The sequence below is a fragment of the Lutjanus erythropterus genome, chromosome 12 (genome assembly GCF_056507025.1).
Source record: "Lutjanus erythropterus isolate fLutEry1 chromosome 12, fLutEry1.hap2, whole genome shotgun sequence".
NCBI lineage: Eukaryota > Metazoa > Chordata > Actinopteri > Lutjaniformes > Lutjanidae > Lutjanus > Lutjanus erythropterus.
Genome location: NC_139328.1, coordinates 20,507,006 through 20,534,518, shown reverse-complemented (window position 1 = coordinate 20,534,518; position 27,513 = coordinate 20,507,006). Strand labels below are relative to the sequence as shown.

At 38.3% G+C, this 27,513-nt stretch overlaps 1 protein-coding gene across 1 annotated transcript in view; it reads right to left on the bottom strand.

Moving 5' to 3' along the window:
• prkci (protein kinase C, iota) overlaps window positions 1–27,513 on the bottom strand; it is a 40,913-nt gene that overhangs the window by 8,227 nt on the left and 5,173 nt on the right. The window contains exons 2-14 of the mRNA XM_084733249.1: window positions 21,901–22,022; window positions 17,208–17,297; window positions 13,765–13,815; window positions 12,406–12,491; window positions 11,176–11,313; window positions 10,994–11,048; window positions 8,684–8,739; window positions 7,574–7,750; window positions 4,808–4,905; window positions 3,998–4,084; window positions 3,759–3,894; window positions 3,529–3,616; window positions 712–837 (exon numbers count right to left, since the gene is read on the bottom strand). Of these exons, the coding sequence (XP_084589375.1) occupies window positions 712–837; window positions 3,529–3,616; window positions 3,759–3,894; window positions 3,998–4,084; window positions 4,808–4,905; window positions 7,574–7,750; window positions 8,684–8,739; window positions 10,994–11,048; window positions 11,176–11,313; window positions 12,406–12,491; window positions 13,765–13,815; window positions 17,208–17,297; window positions 21,901–22,022 (1,310 nt within the window). The remainder of the gene's footprint in view (window positions 1–711; window positions 838–3,528; window positions 3,617–3,758; window positions 3,895–3,997; window positions 4,085–4,807; window positions 4,906–7,573; window positions 7,751–8,683; window positions 8,740–10,993; window positions 11,049–11,175; window positions 11,314–12,405; window positions 12,492–13,764; window positions 13,816–17,207; window positions 17,298–21,900; window positions 22,023–27,513) is intronic.

Here is a 27,513-nt window from a genome sequence, read left to right as displayed (position 1 = left end):
ACAAGAAAATGCCACACAGCAGCTGCACAACTAACTTCTACAAACATATAAAAACAGCAGACTTTTTTATTTAATTGTACTTTTATATGCTTTTGTAATGAATTTGTTATTAATAGTCAGTATGTGTATGTGATTTTACAATATTTTTTTTTTTCCATAAAAATCAATAATTTCTTTGAAAATTTCCACACATTTAAAGAATTATCAGTAAAAACATTTGGTATCATCTTTCCTTTGTTCTCGCACTCAAAGGTGCACTAAGTGATTCCGCAGAAACAACGCTGATTATTGAGTCTCATTTTTCTGCTTGTCAAATGCCAACATGTTGGGCAGGTGCTAGCTAGCCAAACTAACCTGGGAATGAGGCTCAATGATCAAGTTTCTTTCTCCCGAATCGCCTACAGTACTTTGAATGCACTGCATGACAGGAGTCACACAACATCACCTTCACTGATCAAAAAAGGAAATGTAGATCAAGGTGAACGAGCGACTGTGTGGTAATGATGGCCGAGAACTCAGTCTTAAAGAGTGAACTACATACTGGACACGATTTCATTTGTTTGTTTTGTAATGTGTGGATATGTAGATCTTTGAAAAGACATGTTTATGTTGAAAATAATATACCTATACAAGGGTTTGACAGTCCTAGTGTGTGTGTGTGTGTGTGTGTGAGTGAGTGAGTGAGTGAGTGAGTGAGTGAGTGAGTGTTACCTTGGAAGAGGTAGTCTTCTGTGTTCTGATCTGGGTTGTCAGAACTTCCGACAATGTCAAATGGCGACCGGCCCGCCATCATCTCGAACATCAGCACACCCAGCGCCCACCAGTCTACACTGAACCCTGAAGAAACACACACACTGTATGTTACAAATCATATTCCTGACAAAAAGTGAACTGAGAGAGTTGGGGGAAGGATGTTTTAAAACAGCATCTCAACAAACAACAGCAATTGTCTGTCCAATTTCATTTCATTAGTAGAGCAACCACTCAATAGATTATCAGTGTTCTTTTGGCTGGCGAGTGAAGCAAATCTACCAGCCACTTGCAAATTTTATTATATTTGGCTAGTGTTAATTTTGAGCCCTGACAAGTATGTAACATAAACAAATGCCACAAATCACAGCATTTATAGCCTCGCTAATTTGCAATGCCGGTCCCTAGATGGGCCTTTAAAATACATAAAACTCGACAACAAATAAACAATGGACAATACAAAGTACACAATGATAAATACACACGTAAAAAATACAAAGCTCAGCAAGAAAATACAGACAGAACAATACAAGACAGACTACAATACAACAAAGAAGTTATATTGAAATATACACTGATGTACTAAAACAGATCTTCACTAGACAGAGAGGCCATTTAATCTGTGTAACACCATTTGCAAGAAAGAAATATCACTTGTTTTTGTGCCACCTCATCTGTTTTTAAGATCAATATATTTCAAAATGCTACACAGGGATGAGGTTTAATAGCATCTTATTAAATTCAAATCAAGTATCATATCCACTTACTGAATATGAATGCTTTTGAATCCCTTACTGAATTGTATTATTGGGTTTTCCTAAAAATATATGCTAAGGCTAAGCTAAAAGGATATAACCCAAAGATGTTTAATGGCCTTTTGTCACCTGACGAATAGAAATGCTACAAACTCTGCTGGCCGCATAATTAATGTTCACGTCCTTCACCCACAACCTGACAACCTTACAATGAATTAAACGTTAGAGAAAACACTGCGAGGAGAGATGCATTTGTTTTTGTCAGGAGCCAGATCATAAATGAAACCCTGTGACTTTCATTCTGCTGCCTGACAATAAATTAATCAGCTGCTGAGTCATTATAATTGGTCACATTGGCTGTGCAGGCAGTAACCACACAAAAACAGTACCAAGTGTGTAATTAAATTAGGTTTAAGTATGTTATGCATCAGATAAACTAAACCGTTTGTCTTCAACATTAGCTACAGAAAAACAAACCTGAAAAGTTTCCATTTTCTATTAAGCAGTAAAAAGGATTATATAGGGTAATTATTACAGTGTGTCCAACAGGGACAATGTTCAAGCATATAAAGTGATTTTGTTGTTGGAACAATAGACTGTTTAATCCGAATATAAGTTTTCTATAGGCTCTTTTCACAGCAGACATTTTAAATCACAGGTGTTGCTAATAACAGCAACAGTGTCTTTGTTCTATTCAAATGTCCAGTAAGTCATGACAGTGTGACAAGTGAGCCGACAAGAGAGACAGTATGCACAGCAGCAGGATGCTGAAACTGGAGCAAATTCAGCTATCATTTAATTTACTGTTTACATTTGTGTTTTTCCTCCTGTCACAAACCAAAATGTTTTAGTGAAAAATGCTTATTTTGCTGAGTGTAACATGCAAAAATCCTTGTATGACCCTTTAACAGTGGAACTTATTGCTATGATACTGCATTTGGTAACCAGGGAGATCTTTTTTTCTGGTTCTAGTTAAAACAATAAGCTCTGATTCATACATGTTAGTCATCCATTACCACATAATTATTTTCAACAAATGCAAGCTAAACTTGAAAGCGCACATCTCTGTCAGGCAACAGATGGTGAAGCATCTACAGACAGTGCAAGGCCACAGCAAGTTTTTTAAATAGTATAGTTTTCTTTAAGGTGCCTAGCATAGTGTATTGGTATTGTAATCGAGTGTCCTGAATTCACCTAACATAGGAGTCAGCAACCTGCAGCTTTTTCTCCTCTACAGAAGCTTCCTGCAGCTTTGAAAATACTCATATGGAAATTAATAATGTTTATTTCTTTAACATTCTTGTATGTCGTGATTCTCACATTCTCAAGTTTTTATTATTTATTTAAAATATATTGTTATTTATTTAGAACATTACAAGCAACCAGGCAGCTTCACAACAATAATAAAATATTTATTTCTGGACAAACTCACAAAAGCTGAAATTCTGAATGGTTTGCACTTAGTGCTGCCTATTCAAGAGTCAGAGCCTGTGACTGTTCAAAAGGTCAGTGTTTTAGAATGGAGCTGATTAGATCACTCTCAGAAACTGAATTTAATTCCAACAAATAACCACTATCAGGTTCAATTTTTCAGGGTTTACATAAACCAAATTTCATGAACATGGGTTCCCAATGAATGGATCATGACACTTCCGATATTCATCTATAAATGATCTGGTTAAAATGAAATGAAACTTTTCTATGGATGTCAGTTTTTGAGCCACGACAAAGACCAAAATCATGTCTGCAACAGACTACATATGCCTTGTTTTTCGCCTAGCAGTTGTTGATGACATGAGGCCTCATACTTTTTCTATTTTTTTGGCTTTATACTACATCTATTAATCTGAAGAAAGCATTTCAAGAAGTACACTTGATAACCCAGATATTGCTCCATTGTAGCCTCCATAATCATGACTGAGAGAAGCATCCCAGATATCACTGCATAATGCATCACATATTATATTCTAGCAAATAAAAGGATAGCATTTCTGGTAAGTGCTTGTTGTGTTGTAATCCTCACCGTAATCCTCTCCTCGGAGTATTTCGGGGGCGATGTAATTGGGGGTACCACAGAAAGTGCTCGTTGTATCGCCTGGTCTCAAGCCCTCCTGCACAAACAAAAAGATAATCAGCTGTGAGATCATCATCTCAGACGGCTGTAAACCGACACTTAATGCAGCTCTGAAAGAGCTTTTACCCAAAGTGCATCTTGGTATCAATCTTTCATACACAGTAAACAGCAAACCACACCTTGCACATGCCGTAGTCTGTAAGTTTGATGTGTCCCTCTGAGTCCAGCAGCACATTGTCCAGTTTCAGATCTCTGTAGATGATTCCCCGCTCGTGGAGGTAGTTGAGCGCCAGACTGATCTCTGCTGAGTAGAATCTGAAGAAAGAAAAAGATTCAGGTGTATTCAAAATCACATATGACTACACAGAGACACTGAATAAGATCAATCTTGTTCATTTTAATGAGACATGGGACATACCTGGCATGTTCTTCTGGGAGTTTCCTTTGTCTCTGCATGTGGAACATGAGATCTCCACCGTTCACGTATTCAATAACAAAGAACAGTCTGTAAAAACAAAAGCAAATGTTATAATCTTTATTTCTTAACCTGAATACATAATGCAACGCGGTTTTCCTTTAAGCTCTTCCACTGCACTCTGCCGATTTAGATCCATTTTTTGTCTTTTTTGGGGGGTGGGGGGGTGTACCTTTATTCAAATTGAGGATTTTTTTGGGTGATGATGTCATAAAATTTAACAACAAATAATTTAAACCATGTTTTTGGCTACTTTAACCATGACGGGTCTCTTCCTATGACCTTTAACATGTCCATGGTCTTCACCTAACCTTAACAAGGTGTTCACTTTAAATGTACAACAAGGAGTTATTAAGTGCTTATGAAATTTCAATTTACTACGGAGACCCCTATATGACCTACATGAGCAAAGGAGAGTATCTCTGAGGAGGTTAGTTCTCATAGATACTCTTTGCTTATATTTCAGGGTTATGGTGGCGGAAACACTACCGCTTTTATCCACAAGTTCCTTGAAGTAGTTTTAACCACAGCAGCAGCAGGTGAGGAAACATTCGTTTGAAACATTCATACTTATCATTTTGCTGACAAACAACTTGTTCTGTCATTTGAGTATGACTTGTTATGACAGGGTTTCTTCTGTAAGCAGTCACCCTATGCCACATTTTGACACATTACTTTAAAAACATCAAAATTTGATTTTTTTCCCCCCCCCAAAATTCTTGCAGACTTCCCCAAGCCCTGTATGACTCATACCTGCTTTCTGTCTGGAAACAGGAATGGAGGCCAACCAGGAAGGGATGATTAGAGGCCTGTTCGAATACGTGCTTTTCTGTTTGGACCCAATCAATGTCCTGGAGGAGAAACACACAAAAACAAACCCAAAAATACATCAGAGATCATTCTGACACAGTACCCTTGAACTTATAAAAGCTGAATAAGCACGGTGGCAGATCGACCACCCTCTGCAGATGGAGGCTCGCTCATGTGCATGGTGGGCGGTGGCAGGAGAAAAGGGCTGAGCCGGTAAAAGCAGGAGCAGGTCTCTATCGATGGCTGGATGATAATATGTCTGGACACGGATGCTGCTCACGCTGGCAGGGCAGGGACAGCACAACACTTCAGCATTGATCGAGAGGCACTTGTCAATTTGTCAATCATGTTAAGTGCATCTAATCAAGGCTAACTACTCCGATTGCCTCTGGCTGTGCTGCTACATGTGTACGTCGAGATCAATTTTTGATGACATGATGGCTTATCTGCACCTTCTTAGAAAGACTGATGGCTTGGAAGAGGTCTGTCAATGTAACTCAAAGTGTTTCAGACGAGATACACAAGATGGATGTTCAATCGTGTCAGACAAACACTCGTTGTGCTATGAATAACAGCTCCCATTGATTGTGTTAATTGTATTAATTACACATGGCAGTGACAGAAGACTAATGACTTCACTATTAACTAACCTTCTCACATCTCAATACATGGAGTTGTTGTATTATTGTCACACCGTACACACTTAAAGGGAGTTTCGCTTTAGATATGTGGTACATTTTCCTTCTTAGGTGACTATATAACAGAATTACACGTTGCAATGTATTAAATCACTTGGTTCACTATTAACAAATAAGTAAAATTACATGAAATGTCTAAAGCTGAAGCTATTAGTCGATTAACTGATGAGTTGATCACCATTAACAAATATTTTGATGATTGATTAATCGCTTAAAAAGAATACTCAGCAATCTCTGGTTCCTGCCTCTCAAAGGTGCTGCTTTTTCTTTTTTACATCACAGTAAGTTGAATATCTTCAGATTTTGGATTGGATTTTTTTTGGCTAGATAAAACATTCCTCCTTGGGCGCTGGGAAACAGAGATGGGCACCTACACCTAAACGGGCAGCAGTGGATCAAATTATATATTTGTCAGTCATTGTGAAAAATCAAACCTTAGCCCAAAGAAGCTTGTTGGGTTGATTTTTTTTTCTGTCAATTAAATTTTGTCATTTCATTTTTTTAACACACCTTTAACCTGCATGTATAGATATAAAAATGCAAAAGCTCTCACTCACAGTATGTATTGTAAAAAAAACAAAAATAAAAATAAAATGTTTTTATTTTTATGGAGTTAATATATTATAACCAGGGATGGGGTTCAATAGCATTTTATCAAATGTGAATCAGAATCCTCTTATCAAATCATTTCAGGTAGTTTGTCTGTTTTTTTTTTTTAGTTTTCCTTAGTATCATACCTTAAACCATGGAGGTTCTACTGTGCTGAAAGGCTGTCGAGAATTCAACCCATATTTTGTTACTGCTCTGTGATATTTATTAACCATGTCCTCCTGACTCATTTTATCTTTTGCTGTGAGGGAAAACAGCATTTGCTTCTCACGTGGGAAGATGCTGTAGCTGCACAATCCATATATGTAAATATAAAAACAAGACAGTGGAAATAATACTAAGTCTACTTTATGATTCAGCATATATCCACTACATAAAAACTAGATTTTTTTTCTGCATGTGCAATGCATTCAATCTTGCCTGAGGTGAAACAGTTGTTGTTCTGCTGCAGTTTACAGAATCTGATGAGCCTCAGGATAAAGTGCACTGGTGGTAGTCAGAACACTCGCTCATCTCAAAATATCAAACATTCCACAAGTTCTTACTTTAACATGCTGGATGGTAGATAAATATTTAAGCAGGACTTGTGAGTAGCTTCTCATACGTATTCTATTTCACAGTAATTTCATTGACTTTGTTTATAATGTGACTTAAGTACTACAAATTGAGTTTATAGTTACATTATGATGCTTACATGTCTTAAGATGTCCCTATAATATCTATACACTTGATGTGACTTATCATGTGACTCTGGTACACTATACTAAGTTAATTGTTATTGTATGGTGATAAAATCTCTGGAATATTTATGCATCATATATCCTATAATATACATTTAGTCAGTTACTCCATACAGTGAGGTGCTCTATACTAAATTTAGAATGACTCAATGGTGTTTGGACCTAGTAACATGTCCCAATAATATTCCTTTAGTTTCTTATATATTGTCTTTGGTCTCTCATACTGGGTTTACAGTGATCTTATGTATCCACACTTTGAAGCGGTTAAGTCATAAGATTATCCATGGTTTAAGTTAAGGCGGTTGACCATGTTCAGTCAGTCTTGTTAGCACGCGTTTGTATACGTCACCAGTTTTTGTTTCCTTGTGGACGCCTGTAGTGTCAGAAAGAGGCAAAAGAGACAATCTAAGAGAGACTGTGAATGAGAGGTTTGATTAAGGATTCACTGGCCGTGGAGCTTAATAACTTTGGGTTTTTCACCCAAAATGGAACCAGCTATCAGAACCCATCCATAATTATAACTCCATAAAAAGGAAATATGTCACATTAATCAAAACCCACATACTAAGAGAGCCAGAGTCCACACAAAGACTGACATACAGTTGCCATAAAGCCAACATTTTGACTTTGATGGCATGTCATACTGTACATCAGTGGTTTACCTCATCATCATTGACCAGCTCCTTCTTCACCACCTTCATGGCATAGATGCGCTCCGTCTTCTTCAGCTGCACCAGCAGCACCTTGGCGTAGCTTCCTCGGCCGATCACCCTCAGCAGATCGAAGTCTGCCAGGCCGAGGCTGGAAGGTGATTTCCCCGTGTCTCTACTGCTCCGTGCCTGGGGAGGAGGGGGGGGGGGGACAGAGTGAGAGGACAAGCATGAGAGACCATTATACCAAACTGTAAACAACGTAATGTAATGAACACAAAGTCCAGTCCATCATCCTTTCTCAAGATTTTCAATAAACTATTGACAGAGCCAGTGATTTGGTTTGTGCAAGAGGGTGATTTCCTTTGGGTGATTGGTAAATGAAGTTTAACACCACTTCTTTTTACAGTAAATCTCAGTAATGACTTTCTTGTCTGTATTAAATGTAATCATGCTGCCTCCATTAGATTAAATGCTTGCTGTATTAGTCCTACTTCTCTGTAAACCGGACTGCCATCTTCACCATTTCCTCACCTATCTTTCTCTCCTGTAATCAGTTCTGTAGTGAACTGTTCCCACTACCTATCCATCTCACCTCCCTTCACGTGACAACCCCCCTCCCCAGAGTCAGACATGGACCCTGTAGATAAGATCATTTGGCTTGGCCTCTTTTATCTCCGTCCATCTGTGTCTAACTCGATTCATTCTTTCTCCATCCTCAGCTTCTCCTGCTCAGTCCAACAAACCCATTCCAACCCCAAACTATGTCCCTGGCCATTAATCAGCCTGTGGTGTTAAGAGCTGTGATAAAAGGTTACTTTATTAGCTCCACCAAAGGAAATCAATATCCACAGCACTGCAAGGGTGCCTACGTCTGCACGCTCGCTATATCACACATGCACAGCAGGTGAAAGAAGTATCGCCCGATGGAAAAATAAGCCGACAAAACCCTGCTTCCAATTACAGGTGATCTTATTCTTTCTCCCTCTCTGCCACACAAACGGCACTGATTTCTCCCTCTAAATATACATACACACTCACATATCCATCTAGACGACATGACAGATTGACAGACTATGAGTCACACATCATCATCAGCGTTTGAAAAGATCTCTCTCTCACCTCTTTCTCCTCTCCATCGTAAGGCAAGCTGTCTCTGGAGTCTTTATTCTGGGGGCCTGAGAGAGAGGAGAAAGTGACAGACAAGACAGAAGGAGAGGAGGAGGCAGGAGAGGAAAAAAACAGGAGAGATGAGAAAGGAAGGAGAAAAAGTAGGTGAGAGACAGTCACACGCTTTGTTCACAGCCCTGCAGTGCCGGAGTAATTTTTCTCTACTTGGTTAGGAAAGAAAATACCCCTTTTGTATGTGTAACAATACAACAAAACCAGAAAATGTACAATTTTAAGTCTAAAGTAACTCTTTTTTGCACATTCATGCAGGGCAGGAATCACTTCTGATGCCCCGGAGTGTGGCCATAATGCCCCCTCTACCGACGTGGCAAGTTTGGCAGACCCTGTTCTGAACTGGCTGTTGTGCCTTTAAACACAGGATATGTAAATTCTGCTGTTTGGAGACTCTATCACATGAAAACAATATCAAAAGATGTAGTTTGTTTAACCGTGAAGATAACCTTTATATTTCATGACATCAGCCACCATAGCTGGTTAAAATATGTCTGACATGACTCAGGCTGAAATCTAGCTCATGGACAAGGTTATAGCTTTATAAGAAAGTAGTGGATCTAATAATTCAAAACTGCTGAGCATCGTGGCTACAGTGATTCTTCATATAGAGATTTTCTATGTGATACGAGGAGTTCTGAGTAAATGTAGACAGTGATAGTCATATCGAAATCACACCAGCAACATGACACATTTCACTACAGTTTCAATGTCTGTTTCAGTAGAATAGGTCACAGACATAAAAATTGTGTGAAAGGCAATATTTTTCCGATGTGTGCTCTCTCTGGTTTATATCAATGCCAAATTAAGAAGACGACTGTTGACGTATGATGCCTTTTATCTTGCGTTTCAGGAGTTACATATTTTTGCGGACACATAAGGAATCGTTAATATGTTATATTTCTTGAAGGGAGTTTGGTGTAATATTTGAGGGGAGAGAGCTTCCCTTTAAATCAAACTCCTCAGATATGTATATATGTTTGTTTGTTTGTTTTTCTTTTAAGATTTGTCCACACAATAAAAAAAACAAGCTACCTGCTAAATTAAAATAAGGCTGCCTGACATTGACTGGGGTGAGTTATTATTACTTTGATTTGTAGTTTATAGTCTAAAAATGTGAAATGAGGTGGCTAATCAGGCTATTTACCAGCTAGCTGTACCGATACTGTTTTGTCTACATACAATGTAATTCTCACTTATTGTTATTGCACCACTGGGTTTGGCCTTGGTGCCAAACAATACACTAAGGTACACAAAAATTGCAAAAAAAACCCTCCTGGTCCTGGTCACCTAGGGGTTCAAATAAAGACAAAATAACTGGTTCAATTCCAGCCAGGGACCTTTGTTGCATGTCACACCCAACTCTCTACACTTTTCCTGTCGATATTAGAACAGCAGTGGCCACACAGTCCACAAGTTGGTCAGCTGCATTTGGGGTTTACCTACAGTACCAGACTTAAGTCCAGTCAGGTGGCTGAGAGGCTGACTGGTATGAGAGAGCTTAGGATCCTTGTTGCTCTTGTTAATGAGGCAGTTGAAACTCCTTCTGCTATAAATACATGCAGAAAGTTGTGGGTTGCAATTATTGAAACACTGGGATGCAGATACGCATGTAAGGCCACTCTGGCCTTAGACAAATACTAATTTATTGTGGCATTGAAGCCAAAATGTAGGGCACCAAATTGCTTTCATCTGTCTGATGCTGTTTGGGGGATTGTGTTGTTGTCTTTTCTATCATGTGTTTTTGTGCTGTCGAAATCTGAAAATTAAACTTGAAGTCATAACAAAACTTAAAAATAGATGTTGGTTTCTTTTTGAAGATTTACATCTTCTAAACAGATGAAGTGATTGGGGGTTAGAGCCACACATAAGCAGGGACAGTCAGAGAGTATTGGGGGACAGACTAATGCGCTGTTGGTTTAGATTTTTCAATGATCACAGAAATGAAGGCTGCATTCAGCGTTCTTTCAGGGTCAGAGGTCAAAAGCTACAGGCAATGACTCAATTTTGGTCTTCATGTTGAAAATAATGGCAAAGAGTCAGACAATAAAATCAAGGAAAATGTAAAAACTTGCATTCATGTTTCATAAACACCTACATTAACAGATGCCTGTAATTTAATGAACAGTGTGATGTGGTTTTTTTTTTTGTTTATGTGCTATTATATGCCATTTTATTTTGTGCAGTGTTTTTAACTTGTGATTATCATTTTAAAACACTTTTAGAAGTGTATGTACACATGTGTGTTACCTGGCTGTTCAGTGGGGTCTAATGGACTCGATGGTGGGCCGGGCATCAGTGGCTCCTGGACAACAACATTCACCATTAAGTATAATCAGCACAGACACAGAATATAAGATTAAAGTGTATGTATGACTTATGAATGGCAGCACCCCACTTTACACCATCAAGCTAGTGAGTCTATTTGTCACCTGGATCACTGTCCTGCCGCACTCCACTGTGACCAGTTTATGGCACTTCTTGTGCACCAGCAGTTTGCAGTTGATGCATTTGTAGCCTTGTCTTCCCAGACCCCAGATACGGTCTGCACAGATGGCACAGTGGGCTCGCTGCTCAGAAGGGCAGACGGAGAGAAATCCTCATCATCACAAACAGGCACAGATTATATTACACAAGAAGCCACAGAGGCTGTGATGTTTCAAACGTGTCGCCCTGCTGGTCTGCAATCACATTCGACCAGAGCCATCATTCTGTGTCACCACCATCAATCAATACAAAGACAAATTACTTACGGCCAGTGGCTGTTTCATTCTCCTTTAAATACACATACTAGGACTGTACTGAATAATTCAAAACTTCATTCATTAGGTTGCCATATATGAAATCTATTTATTCTGTTTAAACACTGTAGATCTGCACAGTTGCAGATAAAAATTAAGCTCCATTAATATTTTATAGGTTTCAAAACATCTCGCCAAAAGACTGCAGTTGTAAATTAGCCATCTGGCTAACACTGGCACGCTTACAGAAATGGTGATTAAAGTGTGGTGTCCTTAAAAATTAAATAAACGAAACTAAATAATTTATTATACTCTTTGTAGAATCTCTGGTTGGTTTCTGACGCATGTATTCCAAACATTTACAATAACTCCAGAGTGTTTCAAAGCCCAAAAGTCAAAATTGATAAAAAAAAAAAAAAGATAGACTTAATCCTTTCCAAAAAGTATAAAAACTAAATAACATGTGTTATCTGACCTTACATTCTGCTTTAAACCAGATTTGTTGGATTGAAGCAGAATTTTTAACTGCAGTCAAAAACTCCACTTGCCGCACAAAAAGGTAATCACACAGCTGAATTAACAGTCTAATAACAATCTAGCACCACAAATTACATTGATGTTGTTAAAACTGCCGAGTTCATTACAGAAAATTAATTCACTTTACTTATTAGACAGCTTAATTGGAAAACATCAATAGAAACATTTGGTACAGGCCTAACACATAGACTGCCTATACTTTGAAATGTTTTTAGATTTTACTTTTTTTACCCAACAGATATTTCCCCCATTACAATAATTCAAAATTGATAATGCAAAATATGTGAAATATACAATGTTAAATATATAGTATGTGAGTGAAGAGCCTTATAATGCAACATACTGTATATATAAACAACAAAGTTCTGCGTCATCATGTCTCACCCTGTTAAAGCGCTTGGCCTGGAAGGCGTGACCACTGGCATAGTAAAGTTTCCTCCAGCGCCGGGCTCCACGCCTATATATCGACTCTGTGAAAAGATGAAACCTGCTTTACCTGTGTGTGTGCGTTTGTGTAGAAAATTCGATCACCTGATCTCAATGGAAAGCTCAATTTTCCGCCTGAGCTACCATTTTCTCCCACTTTAAAAATTTAATTATTCCATTATTCTGCGAAAAAAGCTAAACGAAGGTGAGTATCCTGTAAGGTGTTAAACATTTATAGATCTCATTGGGAAAAGAAGGTCCACAAGTATTGATTTTCTAAAGTCTTACATGACGTAGACTTGTATGGCATATACATGAGGTTTGTATGGTTAAACAAAGGTTGATAAGATTTTGAACTTGTTAAAGTAGTTTAAGTTTAAGCTTGTCAAAAAAAACACTTGAAACTAAAGTTGCAAATGTAGACATTTAAAGGAAACATACTGAGCTTATTTCTTGGATCCTATTTTTATTTAGAGGTTTTAATAGAATAGGTTTACAGGCTTTACACAATATTTTCTTATATTTCTTCTTCTTATACAAATCATTTTTGCAGCTCCTTTATTCACAGAGGCTGTACAGGTGTACAGAGGCCGATACACAGCCACAGGCTTTGAAATTATTCTGACCATTGTTTCACAAACTCAAAAATCTTATCAACCAATATTTGAGTTTATAAGTCTGAACTACTGCCATTTTAGAATTCTCTAAAGTGCCCCAATTTTCAATGTAAATTAATGGAGCAATAGATGCAGACCACTTAAATATATTTTGGAAATGCCACAAACTATCAATGTTTTGGAATTGTACACAAAACTATGCAAAAGACACTAAGGTACAATATCCCTTTGAGCTACATGGTACTTCATCTATGTAATTTTAACTTTCTTAAGTGAATATACAAACAGGGTATCTGGTCAAAATATTGCTAAGAGCAATATTATTTATAAGAAAGCCACCACAATGGTTACAGTAGACCCTCTTTGCCAGGAACAATGATTAAAGATAATACTGAGTGAATTTACATGATGGAAAAACTCACACATCATCTGAGATTACAAGAAACACAGCTGGTAGAAAAGTGGGAGAAATGGAAAATATTCAGATTCCAAAACAGCCGCAAAGACAACAGAAAGAAAGAAAAGAGAAACTAAGAAAATGTAACTCCTAAATGATTTTTCTTTATTATTTTCGTTATTTTGTTTCTGGGCTTGTTGGTAACTTATATGTGTATGAATATTGAAATCATCAATAAAAACTTAGGTGAAAAAATGTACTTTAAATTGTTTTTTTTGGAAGGAAGGAAAAGGTTCAACTCACTGTCTTCTCCCGGACAGGGCATGCCAGGTTTCTCTGGTACACACGGGAACACTGGAACAAAAATAAGCACATTTAGAAAGTCTATTTCATCTACGGTAAGTCAGTGACAGGATTCATGTGAGAGTGTTTGTATATTTTTCACTTCCTCTCATCATGACGGCAGTTAAGGCCACCTGTAGCAAACCTGTCGCCTCAAGCGATTCATGATGAAATTCACTCATGTTGTTTTTATGATGTTATGAGGCGTTTTTGTGTGTGCTACATACAGTAAAGGGGGAAAAAGGCATCTCTTAAAGAAGGCGATAGATAATGTGTGTGTGCGTGAGAGAGGTAAAGACAGATCGAGCTAGACTGGGGGCAGGGTGAGTCAGAGGCAAGGCGTGGGCTACAGCCGACAAGCTCGTTAATGAGCAGACCTGGTGACCCCCCTGCGGCTCCGTCACAGCCTCTCCTCTGCTCCCCCCTTGTCTGTTCATCCTTTGCCGTCACGCTGGCATCCACTGTACTCTTGACCCCTCACCTCTGATTTGATTAAAACTTTACATTAAACACACAGCCCCAGTCGTCGCTACCCCCAGGTTACATGCTTATAAACACACTGCCTGTCAATCAAATGTTCCATGTAACCCCACACATACACCCCCCGCCCCTTACTCTCCACGCTGTGTCTGAATTTAGCCCTGACCTCCAGATTCATGAAGTTGTACAACTATTTGCCAAGAATGCTGTGCTTGGATGAGGACATGAACTAGCTCAAGGCCCCACAGACAGACGTCAGCAGCGGAAGTAATGTTGTTTTCACAGGTCAGTGCGGCGTGAACCGTATGTTTAGATGCTTCTTTGTTGTGTATGGTATCTAGCAGTCTGTGTTCCGATTTAAACTGAGATGTAAATGCATAGGGAAGATTTAAAAAAAGAAAAGAATTCAAAAACAAGCAGCATAATCTGTCATTTTTTAGATTGCTGGTGAACCAAATCTAAATATGCAATTTACATATTTGTGGCCTTTTTGTGTGTGCCTCACTGTTATCGTCATCTGTATGTTAGTAGTGTGCTATCTGCTCTAAAACGAAATTGTTGATCACAAAAATAGTTGGCCCCGAGAGAATGCCGGAAAAAAGAAAAAAAATCTAATTAAAATAATTTGCAAACAAATAAATAGCTCCAGACTACAAGTTAACAAAATCAAAATGTCTGTTTTACATTTTTGTTGGGCTGTCTTGATCAGGTTTCTTATATAAGTGTTTATTTCCAGAATGACCTGTAGCCTGCACCACAGAGTGGGATTAATGGGTTATTTTACTGGTAGGCTGGTATCCAAAATTTACAGAAATCAAAACAGCCGCAGAAAAAAATGCAAGGGGAACTATGAAAGCTTTGGAGTTGGTGTGGACTGACTTATAGAGACAGATGGGCTTGAATTTATAAATTGATATGATTTATTCACAAGATATTTGTGTCTGGTGTGGAAAGGCCTTAACTCTGGCATCACAAAGCTGGCTCACTTTTAAGCAAGTTAGATCTGAGGCTGCAACTTTTGATTGCTTTCACAGTCAATAAAATTGGCTGATTAGTTTCTCAATTAATTGCTTAATAGTTGTTTGTCTATAAAATGTGAAGAAATGGTGAAAAATGTTGATCACTGTCCAAAATGACTTCCTCCAATGTCTTGTTTTGCCCACAACCCATAATTATCCAGTTTACTTTCTTAAAGGAGTAAGGAAACCAGAAAATATTCATATTTAAGAAGCTGATATCAGAGAATTTTGACTTCTTTTCTTAAAAATAAATTACTCAAACCTTACATTAACTTCTGACAATGAGAACAAAACCTGTTAAATGCCTGACTATTGCCCAATCAGATTTGTGAAAAAAAAAAAGTCATCACACTACCTTCAGGACCCAGTGTTGACTTTACATTAAAGTGACAACTAATAAAGAGCAATAGGTATTTTTATAGCTCAGAAGAATCATTTTGTGGTTCAAACAAACGCTTCTGACATCGTTTACAGCACTGAATACATAATGCCCATTAAAACTGCATTTTAATTACACAAAGATCCTTCAATTCCCAGAGGAATTTCTGACAGCGTTGATGCTTTTAGACTCTTATTTTATCACTACAAATCAGCATGGGGTGACTTTGTGATGATAATTGGAAATAGTTTAATTAATTAGCTCCCTCCTCCTGATTATAAAAGCAAAATTTCAGTTACATAGACTTTATCAGCCATTAACTACTCTTTTTTTTTTTTTTACATTACTTTTAACATTTTTATGTGTATCACGTATTCCTAACGGTTTGTTTATCACAAAAAAATAAAAATACTCAGTTTATATTGTATACATATAAGCATATAATATTTTCACACATCTGCTCCACACACTAGCTCTACTTTTGATATCTGAAAATCATCTCCAGTGTTTCTGCAGGGTCTTGGTCGGTTCTAATTATGTGACTATATTGAAGATATTCTACCTTGTTGATTATCACTTTTTGCTGTAGGTACAACTGAATCTTCCCTGCAGGTATCACCTTTCATCCTGTACCAAATTAAGCACTTCTGAGGATGTCACTAGTAATTAACAGCTCCGCCTCTTTGACATGAACGTGCTCATGTCTGGATACGACGCTGACACCCAGAGTTAACTAAGCCAGTCAATAACCAGCTTTGATACCACTTATCTTGTATCATAATCAGTCTTTGTATAGGCCCCACGTACCCATAACTTTATTTGTACACTCATAGTTTATATTTAAGCCTACATGTTTGTTATTAAATCGTGCTAATGAGTTATTAATTCATCTTGTCATTTTAAATTGCGTTAGGTGTTGAGATGTCATGCGTAGCTGTCTCCATGTCAATTTAAAACCCAAGTCTGGAGGCTGCCATCACACCCAAAGTGATTATTTTAACATTACATATATAAACATTAGATGACCTAAAAAATCATGTAAATTAATATTTTCTGATTTTGTTTAGTTTCTGTAGTATTTCTTTACCTTTGTAAAGTTTGTAACCACAAGAGTAAAGCAGTATTTTTTAAGCAAAGAAAAAAAAAACAGAACACCCTTTTAACTAGAGTATATTGTAAAATATATGATTAAATATTTTATTGTTAGTTGTAGCCCCACTCTGCCCATCAGTTGTGATCCTGGGCCTCAGGTCTGGTTTACTGAAGCTCAATGGCCAGAAATGTGGACACAGTAATTCTGCCAATTTGAGTGGACATACAAAACTCAACATTAAAAGAGACTGAGCGCAGTCGTAGGGCAAAAAGATAACAGGTGTCTCATCTTGACCTCTTTTAACCCTGCCCCTTATATGAAGCAACATTTCACTGGGTACAGCACATAAGAACATCCTCTGAGTTAAATCCTAAAACTGCACTATACATTTTGTGTGCTTTATAAATAATGTGTGAGGAGCAGTAAGGCTCACCGTGGATAATGAGCTCCGAGTCTTTGTTGAGTTCGTAGAGACGCAGAGCTTCTTCCAGCTCCAGCTGAGAGGACACGGTGCAGGGGTCACCTAACAGCAGAAGACATACAAGAAACCAGGTTACTGGGAGAAAAAAAGGTGAAGGACGCCAATCAGAGCAAGTTTACACATCCTCTGCACTGACCATGTGTCTGCAAAACATACATTTACTTTGAATTAATTTTCTCCTCTAGATAGATAAATAGATAAATAGTACTTCACTGTTCCCAAACTGGGGAATTCTTACTTTTTTTGGATAGAAAGATAGAAAGAAAGTGAAAGAAAATGTGTCTGAATTTTACAAATACCCAAATGTTGAGTCATGGAAACTGACACTTATTTCAGTTTCAGTTTTAGTCAGACTTTGTTTATTACTTTAAAGATAGCCTAAAGCAACAATAAACATTAATAATTATTAATCGCCGAAAATGAGCAGTTTTCTCTGCTCTGAAATACTGGGGGTGTGTCCGCTCCGCTGTCTCAGTGTAAAACAACAATACGAACCGAAAACGGCCTGAAACATGGACGGGCTGTCTATCACATATCACATATATCTATCAAATGTCAGATATGTTTGAGCCATCAGAGCCAGAGGACAGTGACAGGATGGTATTTTGTTTTTCTTCTGTGTGGGAGTGTTGGAACTGAAGTGAGCTGAAGTGAACTGCTAGGCTGATTTGGACTGAGAGAGTCACTGAAGGCACGTTATTAACTGTGTTGTTTGTTTTTGTTTGTTGTGCTTTGACATACCAACATGGAGTTGTTGGCCCAACGACTAAGTCCTGGTTTCATTAAGCTTGGAGTTGAGAACAAAATCCAGCGGGAATTGGAAATTGCGGATGCAGCTTTATGTGGCATTCTTGTTGTTGGATAGCTGAATGTGAAAATTTAGTGTAATAACAGCCATCTCTTTTCATACATCAGCAGATCAGTTTTCCTAATCTTTGCAGGTCTTCAGTTCCTTTAAAAATAGTTCTTTGGACTAAAACATCCGGGTACTTTGGGTAGAGATGCAGCTATACATGATCATATCTTTGGGTTATGGACTGTTGGTCAGACAAAACAAAGACATCTGAGAGCATCATCTCGGAATTTTCACAATTTTCTGACAAACCAGTAAGCTAATCAGTTAATCAAGAAAATAACCGGCAGATCAATTGAAAAAGAAAAAGTTGCAGTCCTAGAAGGACACACAAACAGACAAAAAAACCTTTTCCTTTGATCCCTTTGCACTGGTGCTGCACTGAAACATTTCCTGTCTTTTAACATTTATAGCACTCTTTGAACTGTGCACTGTTTTAGCACATTCTATTTTCGCAAGCATACTGAATATTTTCTTACATTTCTGTAAAAAAACTGATGAGGGGAACCAGGTTTTCTCATTAGCATGACATTTAAGAGATCAGGTAATTACAGAAAATTGACAATGACCAGGTTACTTTTAAATACAAAGAACAAAAAAGACAAGAAATAACAGAGTAGATATGATTAAGTGGTACATATACTGTATTTCCATTTCCCTGAGCAAAAGGATGCAAGTGTAAAAGGTGAGTTATTCAACAGGGCAGCATGACATTTAAAAAAAATATTGCAGGTGTGATATGAATTCCAGTACATGAACTTTAAGTAAACATTGAAAAAGTGTGTGGGTGAGTGAGAACATGGGAGACTGCGGCAGTCAATGTTGCCATTTCACATAGTTTTAATTGTGCAGGCCTATTTGCACAGTGATCAATCTAAATCAATAATTAAAATACCACTCAGATGCAGATATAATTACTTCCTTATCGCTAACAGAAAGAGTCAGGTGTTTGGGTGACACACTCATCAAGGCAGTGTGAGTCGACACTGAGGTCATCGACTCTGTTCTTAGAGCTTTACCGAACTAATCACAACTACAAACCGCTGATTGTATAAATAGCTTGAGAACAGAAACTATGACACATAGATTGGATCCAAGATAACAGATGTAGATAGACACAAAAGTAGTGGGTGGACTGCGGCAAGCATCACGTCAGCGATAACATTTGGTGCCCTACGCTGTCTGGTTTTATCTTTACTCAAAGGTTTGGTTTCAGGAGATGTCGGTAAATTTGTAAGGTGCATCGTCTTCCATGTGTTACAGAGAAAATACAAACAGGAACAGAAACAAATTATCTACTTTAGTACATTAAAAAAGAAATTGATATGAATGAATGGATCAATAATCAATAATCTAATTGTCCTCATGTTGGTAAATTCAGTAAGCTTTTTCCACTACATGGATTTATGCACTGTCCCCTTGATTTCGCAGTTTTTAGTGTGGTTTGGTTTGATATAAGGGAGCACATTTTTCTCATAAGTACTCATCTTGCAGATTAATTTTAATTATAGCCAGAACAATACAGGATAATAACTGAGAATATGAAAAATGCTTTACTAATATACTCACTGATATATATTTTGTTACACAAACGCATATAAACAAACATTATTTGTAAAAAAGAAATCCCTTAAATCTGTTTTCTGAATATACAGTGCTGAATATTTTAAAAATAAACTTATCACTGCTCTCTGCTGGACAAACTATAAAATTATGGTGCTTCTAAATTCTAAATCAATGTATTTTTCTTTTTCTGAAAAGGGATAGGTAATGGATAATAGATTGATTGATTACTAAACTGGCACATACCTGATTTTTTTCTGGTTTCAATCGTTTTCCTTCTAGTGTCTATGGTTTGTAGAGAGAAAGTGTTGCTGCTATGGGTGGCTAATAAAGCCAAAATCTATTGTAGTATTATGGTATGCTATTATGTAATTTTATATCTAATTATACAGTATTCATTCTGTAAATTCAACTGAGGAATATTTTATAATAACTGTACCTGATTTGCAACACTGTCTGCCCCAAATATATAGCAGAGACACGAAGGGGTATCTCCCACAGTGGAAATGGTAATGTTAAATCTCTACCAGTGGAAACATTTCTAAAATTGCATGATAAATATCATCATATTTCCCGACCCTACCACACAGCCAAGATGGCACATTGACCAAAATATATAAAAATATTTTTTTCAGGCTCCAGAAACCTTTGCTGCAGAACCCGACTAGGGTCCGAATCATCCATCAAGCAGCCAAGAATGACCACCGTCACTGATTCAGAGGATTTCAACAACCAAACAAGGCAGTCTGAAATACAGAGAAAATCTGCTGATGCATCCACAAACCTGACAGGTGACTGGGTGCTTATGTGATTGATAAACAAACTACACAAATGTGGAATTTAGATTCTGCTTTAATAAAAGTACATGTTTTACTTTTACAATTCAATGAGGGGTACTAAATATTCTGCAGATTTCTTCTCTGCTGTGCTTTTACTTGATCTGGAATCCAGTCTATAATACACAACCACTCGAAAAAACCTGAGAATCAACATCCCTGCTCTGTCCTGCAATTTCCTGCAACATATTGGCAGTTATACATGTCAATATTATATAAAATGGCTGAATACTGTAAAATATACTTGTCTCAACTTCTTGAAGCTTAATTTGGACAGCAGTCTAAAGATAGCATGTCTTCAAGTTGCTTGTTTTATTTTTTTAACAGTCCAAAGATCAAATATATTTAGTGCATTATCACATAAGACCAAACAAAAAGCAATGAAACCTCACAAGTGAGAAGCTTGAACTAAGGAATGGCTGACATTTTTGCTAGAAAAAAAAAATGATAAAAGGAGCAATTGATTATCATAGTTGCTGAGAAATTTTCCATGAACTGAGTAATCAATTCATTCTTTTTCTCTTCTTTGGAACCATGACTGTTAGACTGCCTGTGGCACAAACAGTTTAAACATTCATTAAAATCTGTTGTTTACATTAGTTGTAACTAAACTTTTTTATAGCATATGGAGATAAAATACAAAAGTGCATCATTCCTTTGATAGAAAAAGTCATTTTTAAAGTTCTTGATTAGCAGCAAATCACAGAAACACAGGTGGTGGTATTTGGTGCATTTGAACCAGGGTTATAAAATAATTAAGAATAGGTACATCTTTTAATCATGTGATAATGACATGAGTTCACACTGCGGAGCGATATGTTTGTGGCTTCCATGGACGGGGCAGCAGGAGAGACAGCCACCACTGAAGTACTTCATTATGACCATCAAGCAGCTTTTCTTTCTCAGACAGGCTAATGACTCCAGTGATTGTATGTGGGCGGCGACCAATGCGAGCTGATCTGAGTGTAATGAGTTTGGGCAGGATGACCTTATCCTGAGCAGAGTGATGTGATGGCTCCATCTTTCATATGACACTATTACTGCTGCCTGACTAACTGGCAGACAACAGCAAAGAATTGTGATGTGATGGTGGCGGAGGGGGGCTCTACTCTTTCTTGACTGACAAGACAATCTTGAGTCCTACAGTCAGTGGCAGTGACATGACAGCGTGAGCTTCTGTGAGCATGTGTTCATTTTAACAAATGGCAAATTTAGCCAGTGGCCAAAAATTTTGTTTATTCTACTTCATGACATCATAGGTACCAATGACTTTTTGTTTTATAAGGAAATAAATATCTTGTGTCAGGTTAATTTTGGGAAAAAACTATGGCATGTCTTGCTGGTCTCTGAATGAAACTGTAAAGATGAAGAGGAGAAGTTTTAGGAGACATACCTTCCTCGTCGATCCACTTCATGGTGAAGAGTTGGTCGTTGTCCATGGAGCACATGTCCCTCACCTCCCCGTACAAACACTCGTATGAGATGGACGGCTCAAAATGAGTGATCATGATGTCCCTGCAGAGATCACAAGCAAGTCAATTATTTTATTTGACTTTCGAGAGAAAATTTTGTGTTGTGTATCAGTTGCATTCATTCAGTAACAACAGACCACTGACTCACTTTTCAGACCAACAGCAAACCTGTCATTATGTAAACTGACGTGAAAAAGAGGTGCACAGATTTTAAATTAGGTACAGGACAGGAATCATTGAGAAAGAAGAAGTCAGTTGGTGCATCCGTAGTGATACATGGTAGTCCAAGAGCAAAACAAAATTAAATAAAAATACAACTATCACCTAACACTACAGCACAGATTTGCTGTATTGACATTAAAGCAACAAATACTCTTTACCTGTGACTCCTTACCATTCAGCCTGTGTCATCTGTCATCATAATATAACAGTATTTTAATAAATATCTCCAGGCTATAGTCTGGGCACAATGTCAGTTAAGTTAAACTACTGCTTACACTTTAAATTCAATTTATTAGCATTAGTAAATATCCCCATCAGTCTTCCTTTCTAGAAGTTCAGAAGAGTTTTCTTTTCAGCTGGCAAAGAAAAATAACAATGGCTGAATTTGATTATTGTTTTTGTTTTGTTTTTGTTTTCTTGATTAATCCACTGATTGTTTCAGCACAAATCATTTAGTTAAACACTCCCACACCTTCCCTCTCTTTGAGCCACTCAAATGAAACCTCTCAAGAACACCAGACTTTTGATGTGGAGAGAAAGAGGTGAGATAGCGTCCTTTTTTCCCAAACGCCGCTGTGTGTGAGTCACAGTCTCGCAGTCTGTCACATTTATGTGTGCATTCATCTGTACAGAATGATTGTGGGTGTGAGAAAGAGCAAAAACAAGAGCTAGAAACACTGCAAAATAGCGAAGGAGGGAGCCACAAACTGATGCAGAATGAATGACAGGAGGAGACTGCTGTGGTTGTAGTTTTATTGTGTGACCACTTTGGTTAAGGCTCACTGTCCACCATTGCACTCCATCAATTCCTGGAAAGCAGTCAAAAAACCCTCAACACTTGGCTTACTGCTCTTAATCAACAAGTACATCACCCCCTGCCTCCTCAGTTCACACATGCACTCAAACATTATCGGATAAGGAGTGTACTGGTGGGTGACCGAGAGCATATATCCCTGTAAATGGGATCATCTGTCCCTCATCATTTCATGGTGGCTGGTGTTAGGATTGATGTTGCCAGCTCCCAGCCCTCCGGCCAGCCTCTGTGGTGTTTACAACCCAAAGATGGGGGATGGAGATGGTACACACATTAGCTTTTACAGGTCTGCAGGCGACAGCAGTCTGAGCCTTGGCGTCTACATGCAGCGGGGAGATAAAATGGGCTGAAACAAGGGGGCAAGTATGGTTAAAAGGTGGAGTAAAAAAGGGATGTAAAGAGGGGTTAATGTGTAAAAGCCGTCCTACTAACCGGGGGGGACCCACAAGGACAAGGACCTCTCACTCAATTTACTGCCATCATCAAAGATGGACCCCACTTTTCATCAATGTGAGAGCTTTACAGCAGGATGATAAAATCCCAACACATGGCGTAAACAACGCTCACTTTCAAGGGCATCTACTGTACAAGTCCAAGGACCTGTGTAAGGTCACCATGGGGTCAGTCCTTGCCAGGAGCAAACACACACAAATAGCAGCAGACTGTGATTTATTGGTTGATATTTCATCTTCACATTAATGTTGAGCATCTACTGAGTGTAGCTCCAGATCCATGCAGCAGGTATTAAACTATCTTGTCTGGAAACCACACATCAAGCATGAATAAAGCATTCTGAGTGAGAATAAACTGATGTAAGACTCCGACTGCTTCCTCCTTCTCTTTTCTCACCCCCTTCCTCCATCCTGCTGGTGTTAATCATTAGCAGGGGGAGGAAAAGACTGGCAACTGCAGCATCTACATTCTGATCTTTCCTCTAGGACCAGAACGGCAGCTCTACTTCCTCCTAAAGCCCTGATAACATCAGAAGATAGAGAATGCACAAACGGACACATAAACACTACACTGAGGTTCCCACACTGACAATCCAGGCGGTGTACTAATGCCAGCAGGTGACTTTAAATGTGTCACGTGTAACTGGACCCAAGCTGTGGGTGTTCATTAAACACTGTGTCTGTGTCTACACTGACTGTAGTTAAAGTTTAGCTGCGTCTCAGGTGCCTCAAACAACATCCTCTGTCTGTGACACAGATACAAGCTCAGTTAATGGCTACAGCAGTTACAGGAAAGTAGCAGAGACTACAAAGTGATAAAAATATACTGGAAGCAGGAAAGCAAAAATACTCTAGATTTTTAATTGCTGTATAGCTGAGATGATGAACAGAGATATACTTGAAAACATTTCAGTCATTTCCTAAAATGTCAAGCATTTGCTGGTTCCATCTGATCAAATATGAGGATTTGCTGCTGTACTCGGTCAAATGACAATTACCTCAAATCTCTGGATTTGAATTTGTCATTTTCAGCTTCTGGAAATTGTAGGCTGTTGAAAAAAAACAATTCTCAATACCATGGCAAAAAGGAAAAAAAAATGTCCTGGACATACAAATAATGATAATCACTACACACCGTCAGATTGTGCTCTGCTGCAGGGCCAAATTCCAGGCAGTACAATAAAGACTAAACTGATCTGAGGTCTTGAATCAGAACGTGAATCATTTTTTAATAGCTTCGGAACTTTAGATTCCATAATTAACAGATATTGTATTGTTTTAAACATGTAGTACTGAAAAAAATTATGATACTCTAATACTTTCAACAACCTTAACAGGCATTGTTAACTATTTTACAATGAGCTACAGATGAAGCAATTAATCGATTCATTGAAAAAAGGTCAACTGACAATAAAAATGATCATTATTTGCATCCCTAATTTCCTGGCTTTCTGTGTTTTATATCATTTTACAATATATTTACAATTTGATTATCAATTAATCATTTTAGTTAACTTAAAAAAAAGCCAAGGATTCTCCAGTTTCAGCTTCTCAAATGTGATATTCTGCAGGATTTCATAGACATCTATGATGTTAAGCTGAATACTTTCAGTGTTGCTCTGACAAAACAAGCAAGCTGAATATATCATTGTGGACTTTGTAATAGCCTGTGATTTTTTTCTATATTTGTTGACATTTCACAGCCAAAACAGGTTAATTGAGGAAATAATCAGCAGACTAATTGAGAAATAAAATTAATTTGTTTGATGCAGGACTAATAATCACTGAAATTAAACAAACATTCAGTTTGTAAGATTTACAGGGGTTTATTGAAATATGACCTTAAAATGAACTGATTATGGGGTGCCATGGTAGCTCACCTGGTAGAGCATTTGACCCATGTACAAAGGCTATATCCTTGCTGCTGTGGCCCAGGTTTGATTCCAGCTCGCAGCCATTTGCTGCATGTCATCCTTATTCTCTCCTCTCCCTTTCCTGTCTCTTCAGCTGCTACTACCATCCAAAAAAGGTAATAAATGGCAAAAAAAATAAGCTTTGCATTACAAAATAAGTGAGCCATTAAAATTTACAAAGGTTGCATGTCCTTTTCCCCAAAGGAAATATTATACAAAGGACATATTGCACTGCAATGTTTCTACAGTAGCCCAGAATGTACAAACCAAACACAGGCTCTACTTCAGATTCTTCATGAGTTTTGCAGCCACCATAAATTCTCTTCCACGCTTTGAAGGGGAGAGTGACATGAGCTACTACTTTATGTAAGCTCACTGCTAGATGCCACTAATACTTACACACTGGTCCTTTAACTTAACTTAGCTGAAAGTGACAATATTTACACCACTAGGCTGATGAGCAGGCAGCTGTCTGATGACTACTCTGCTGCTTTCATTTGGAAAATGCAATATTAATAACACAACATTCGCAATCTAAAAAAGAACCTAAAATTATGATCAAAAAGAAAAGACTCAAGTTAGACAAAGGAAGCTGAGCTAATTCCTCAGAGTGACTAAGACAGAAGGATTTTGCAGTGAGCAACTGGGAGCTCATCACTGATAAGTAACTGGCAGGAAGTGGCATTCCTCACAGACCTGGCATTCCTCCGCTCTGTGCTGTCCCACAGTAAGGCTAAATTAAAGAAGGAGGAGTAGGAGGAAGCAGAGGAGGAGAAGGAGGAGGGGAATGCTGGCCCATGTGCCCCTGGCGGCTGAACTGCCGTGAGTAGGACTCCATAGCCCCATCTGCCCAGTATGAAGCCATTCGTCACTGGTGAGTGCTCAAGCAGGAAGAAGAGCACGGGTGCCTCTCTGGGCTTCCACAAGCACCTCGGACAATCCATCTCTCTGTCAGCGCTGCCACGCACGGGTATGCCCCCCATAACTCCTTCACACAACCAGCCTGCACACACTTGGATATCCAGAATCACATGCTTACACACACTAATGAAGCAAATGCAGAAAGGCACATGCTGTAGCTGAAATTACCAAAACAGTCAGCTAAAGCACACCTGAATCCTCCCACTGCACCCCCAATCAAGGGTCAGAGTGAATAAAACACAGACTGCAGGATGCTGTGGTCTCCAGGCAACACTGCCCACCTGTGGTGCTTCACAGTAGGGTGCCTCACTCCGTGCAGCCAACCAAACGCACTCCTACTGAGCCTGAGACAAGGTTGCTTGTACCGACAGACAGACACGTGTATCCGAACACCTGAGCTGAATTACACACAATGTGCAGGATGTGAAGACGCTTCAACAAAGACAGATTTTTTTTACATGTTAGCAGCTGCTGAGGATCTGTGATACAACCATGAGTGAAGATGTGTGTCAGTGGATGGGTGGTGGTGGGTGACGGGTGTATGGTGTTGTGGTTCAGTGCTTGAGGGGCTTTCAAAGCAAAAGTAAATGGCAAGACAAGAACGCTTCCCATATTTTAAACAAAGCCAAGCCTTGAAGCACTGATGCAGATGGCAGAGTCTCTGACAAAGAAGAGCAACTCTTTTCAAACGAGTAAAATAACTGTACTGCTCCATCGAGCTGGTGTAATCCCAGTTTCCTGCCAAACAACATGCTTTGCACAGGAATCCTGAAGTTGATCTGGCACACAGAAAGCAATGTGTTAGTTGGTGTGGGCAACTAGTGCACAACAATGTTTTTTTTTTCTGGCCTGATATGGTGACATACTGGCAGTGACACATGAAAGATGCTTTCCTTTCCCAAAAAAAGATATGCTACAGTATAAGCAGCTTAACATTTGTAAGCTATGACGTTGAGTTGCATGTTAATTTCTTCTTTTGAGATAGGATGATGAAAAAAAAGTTCAAAATTTATGTGATGATATAGTCAAAACAGGACTAAGGTAAGCTGACTGGTGAACACAGAAAGAGGAAGGCTTCAGAAGAATGTTGTGCAAAGCCTACACAAGCAGATTCCTCAAACTAGAATAATATTTGGTTAAAAACAACAAAAACAGAGATGCACTCTTGTGAAACTCCTCCTTAGTCTTGTTCATACAACAAAAAACTATAAA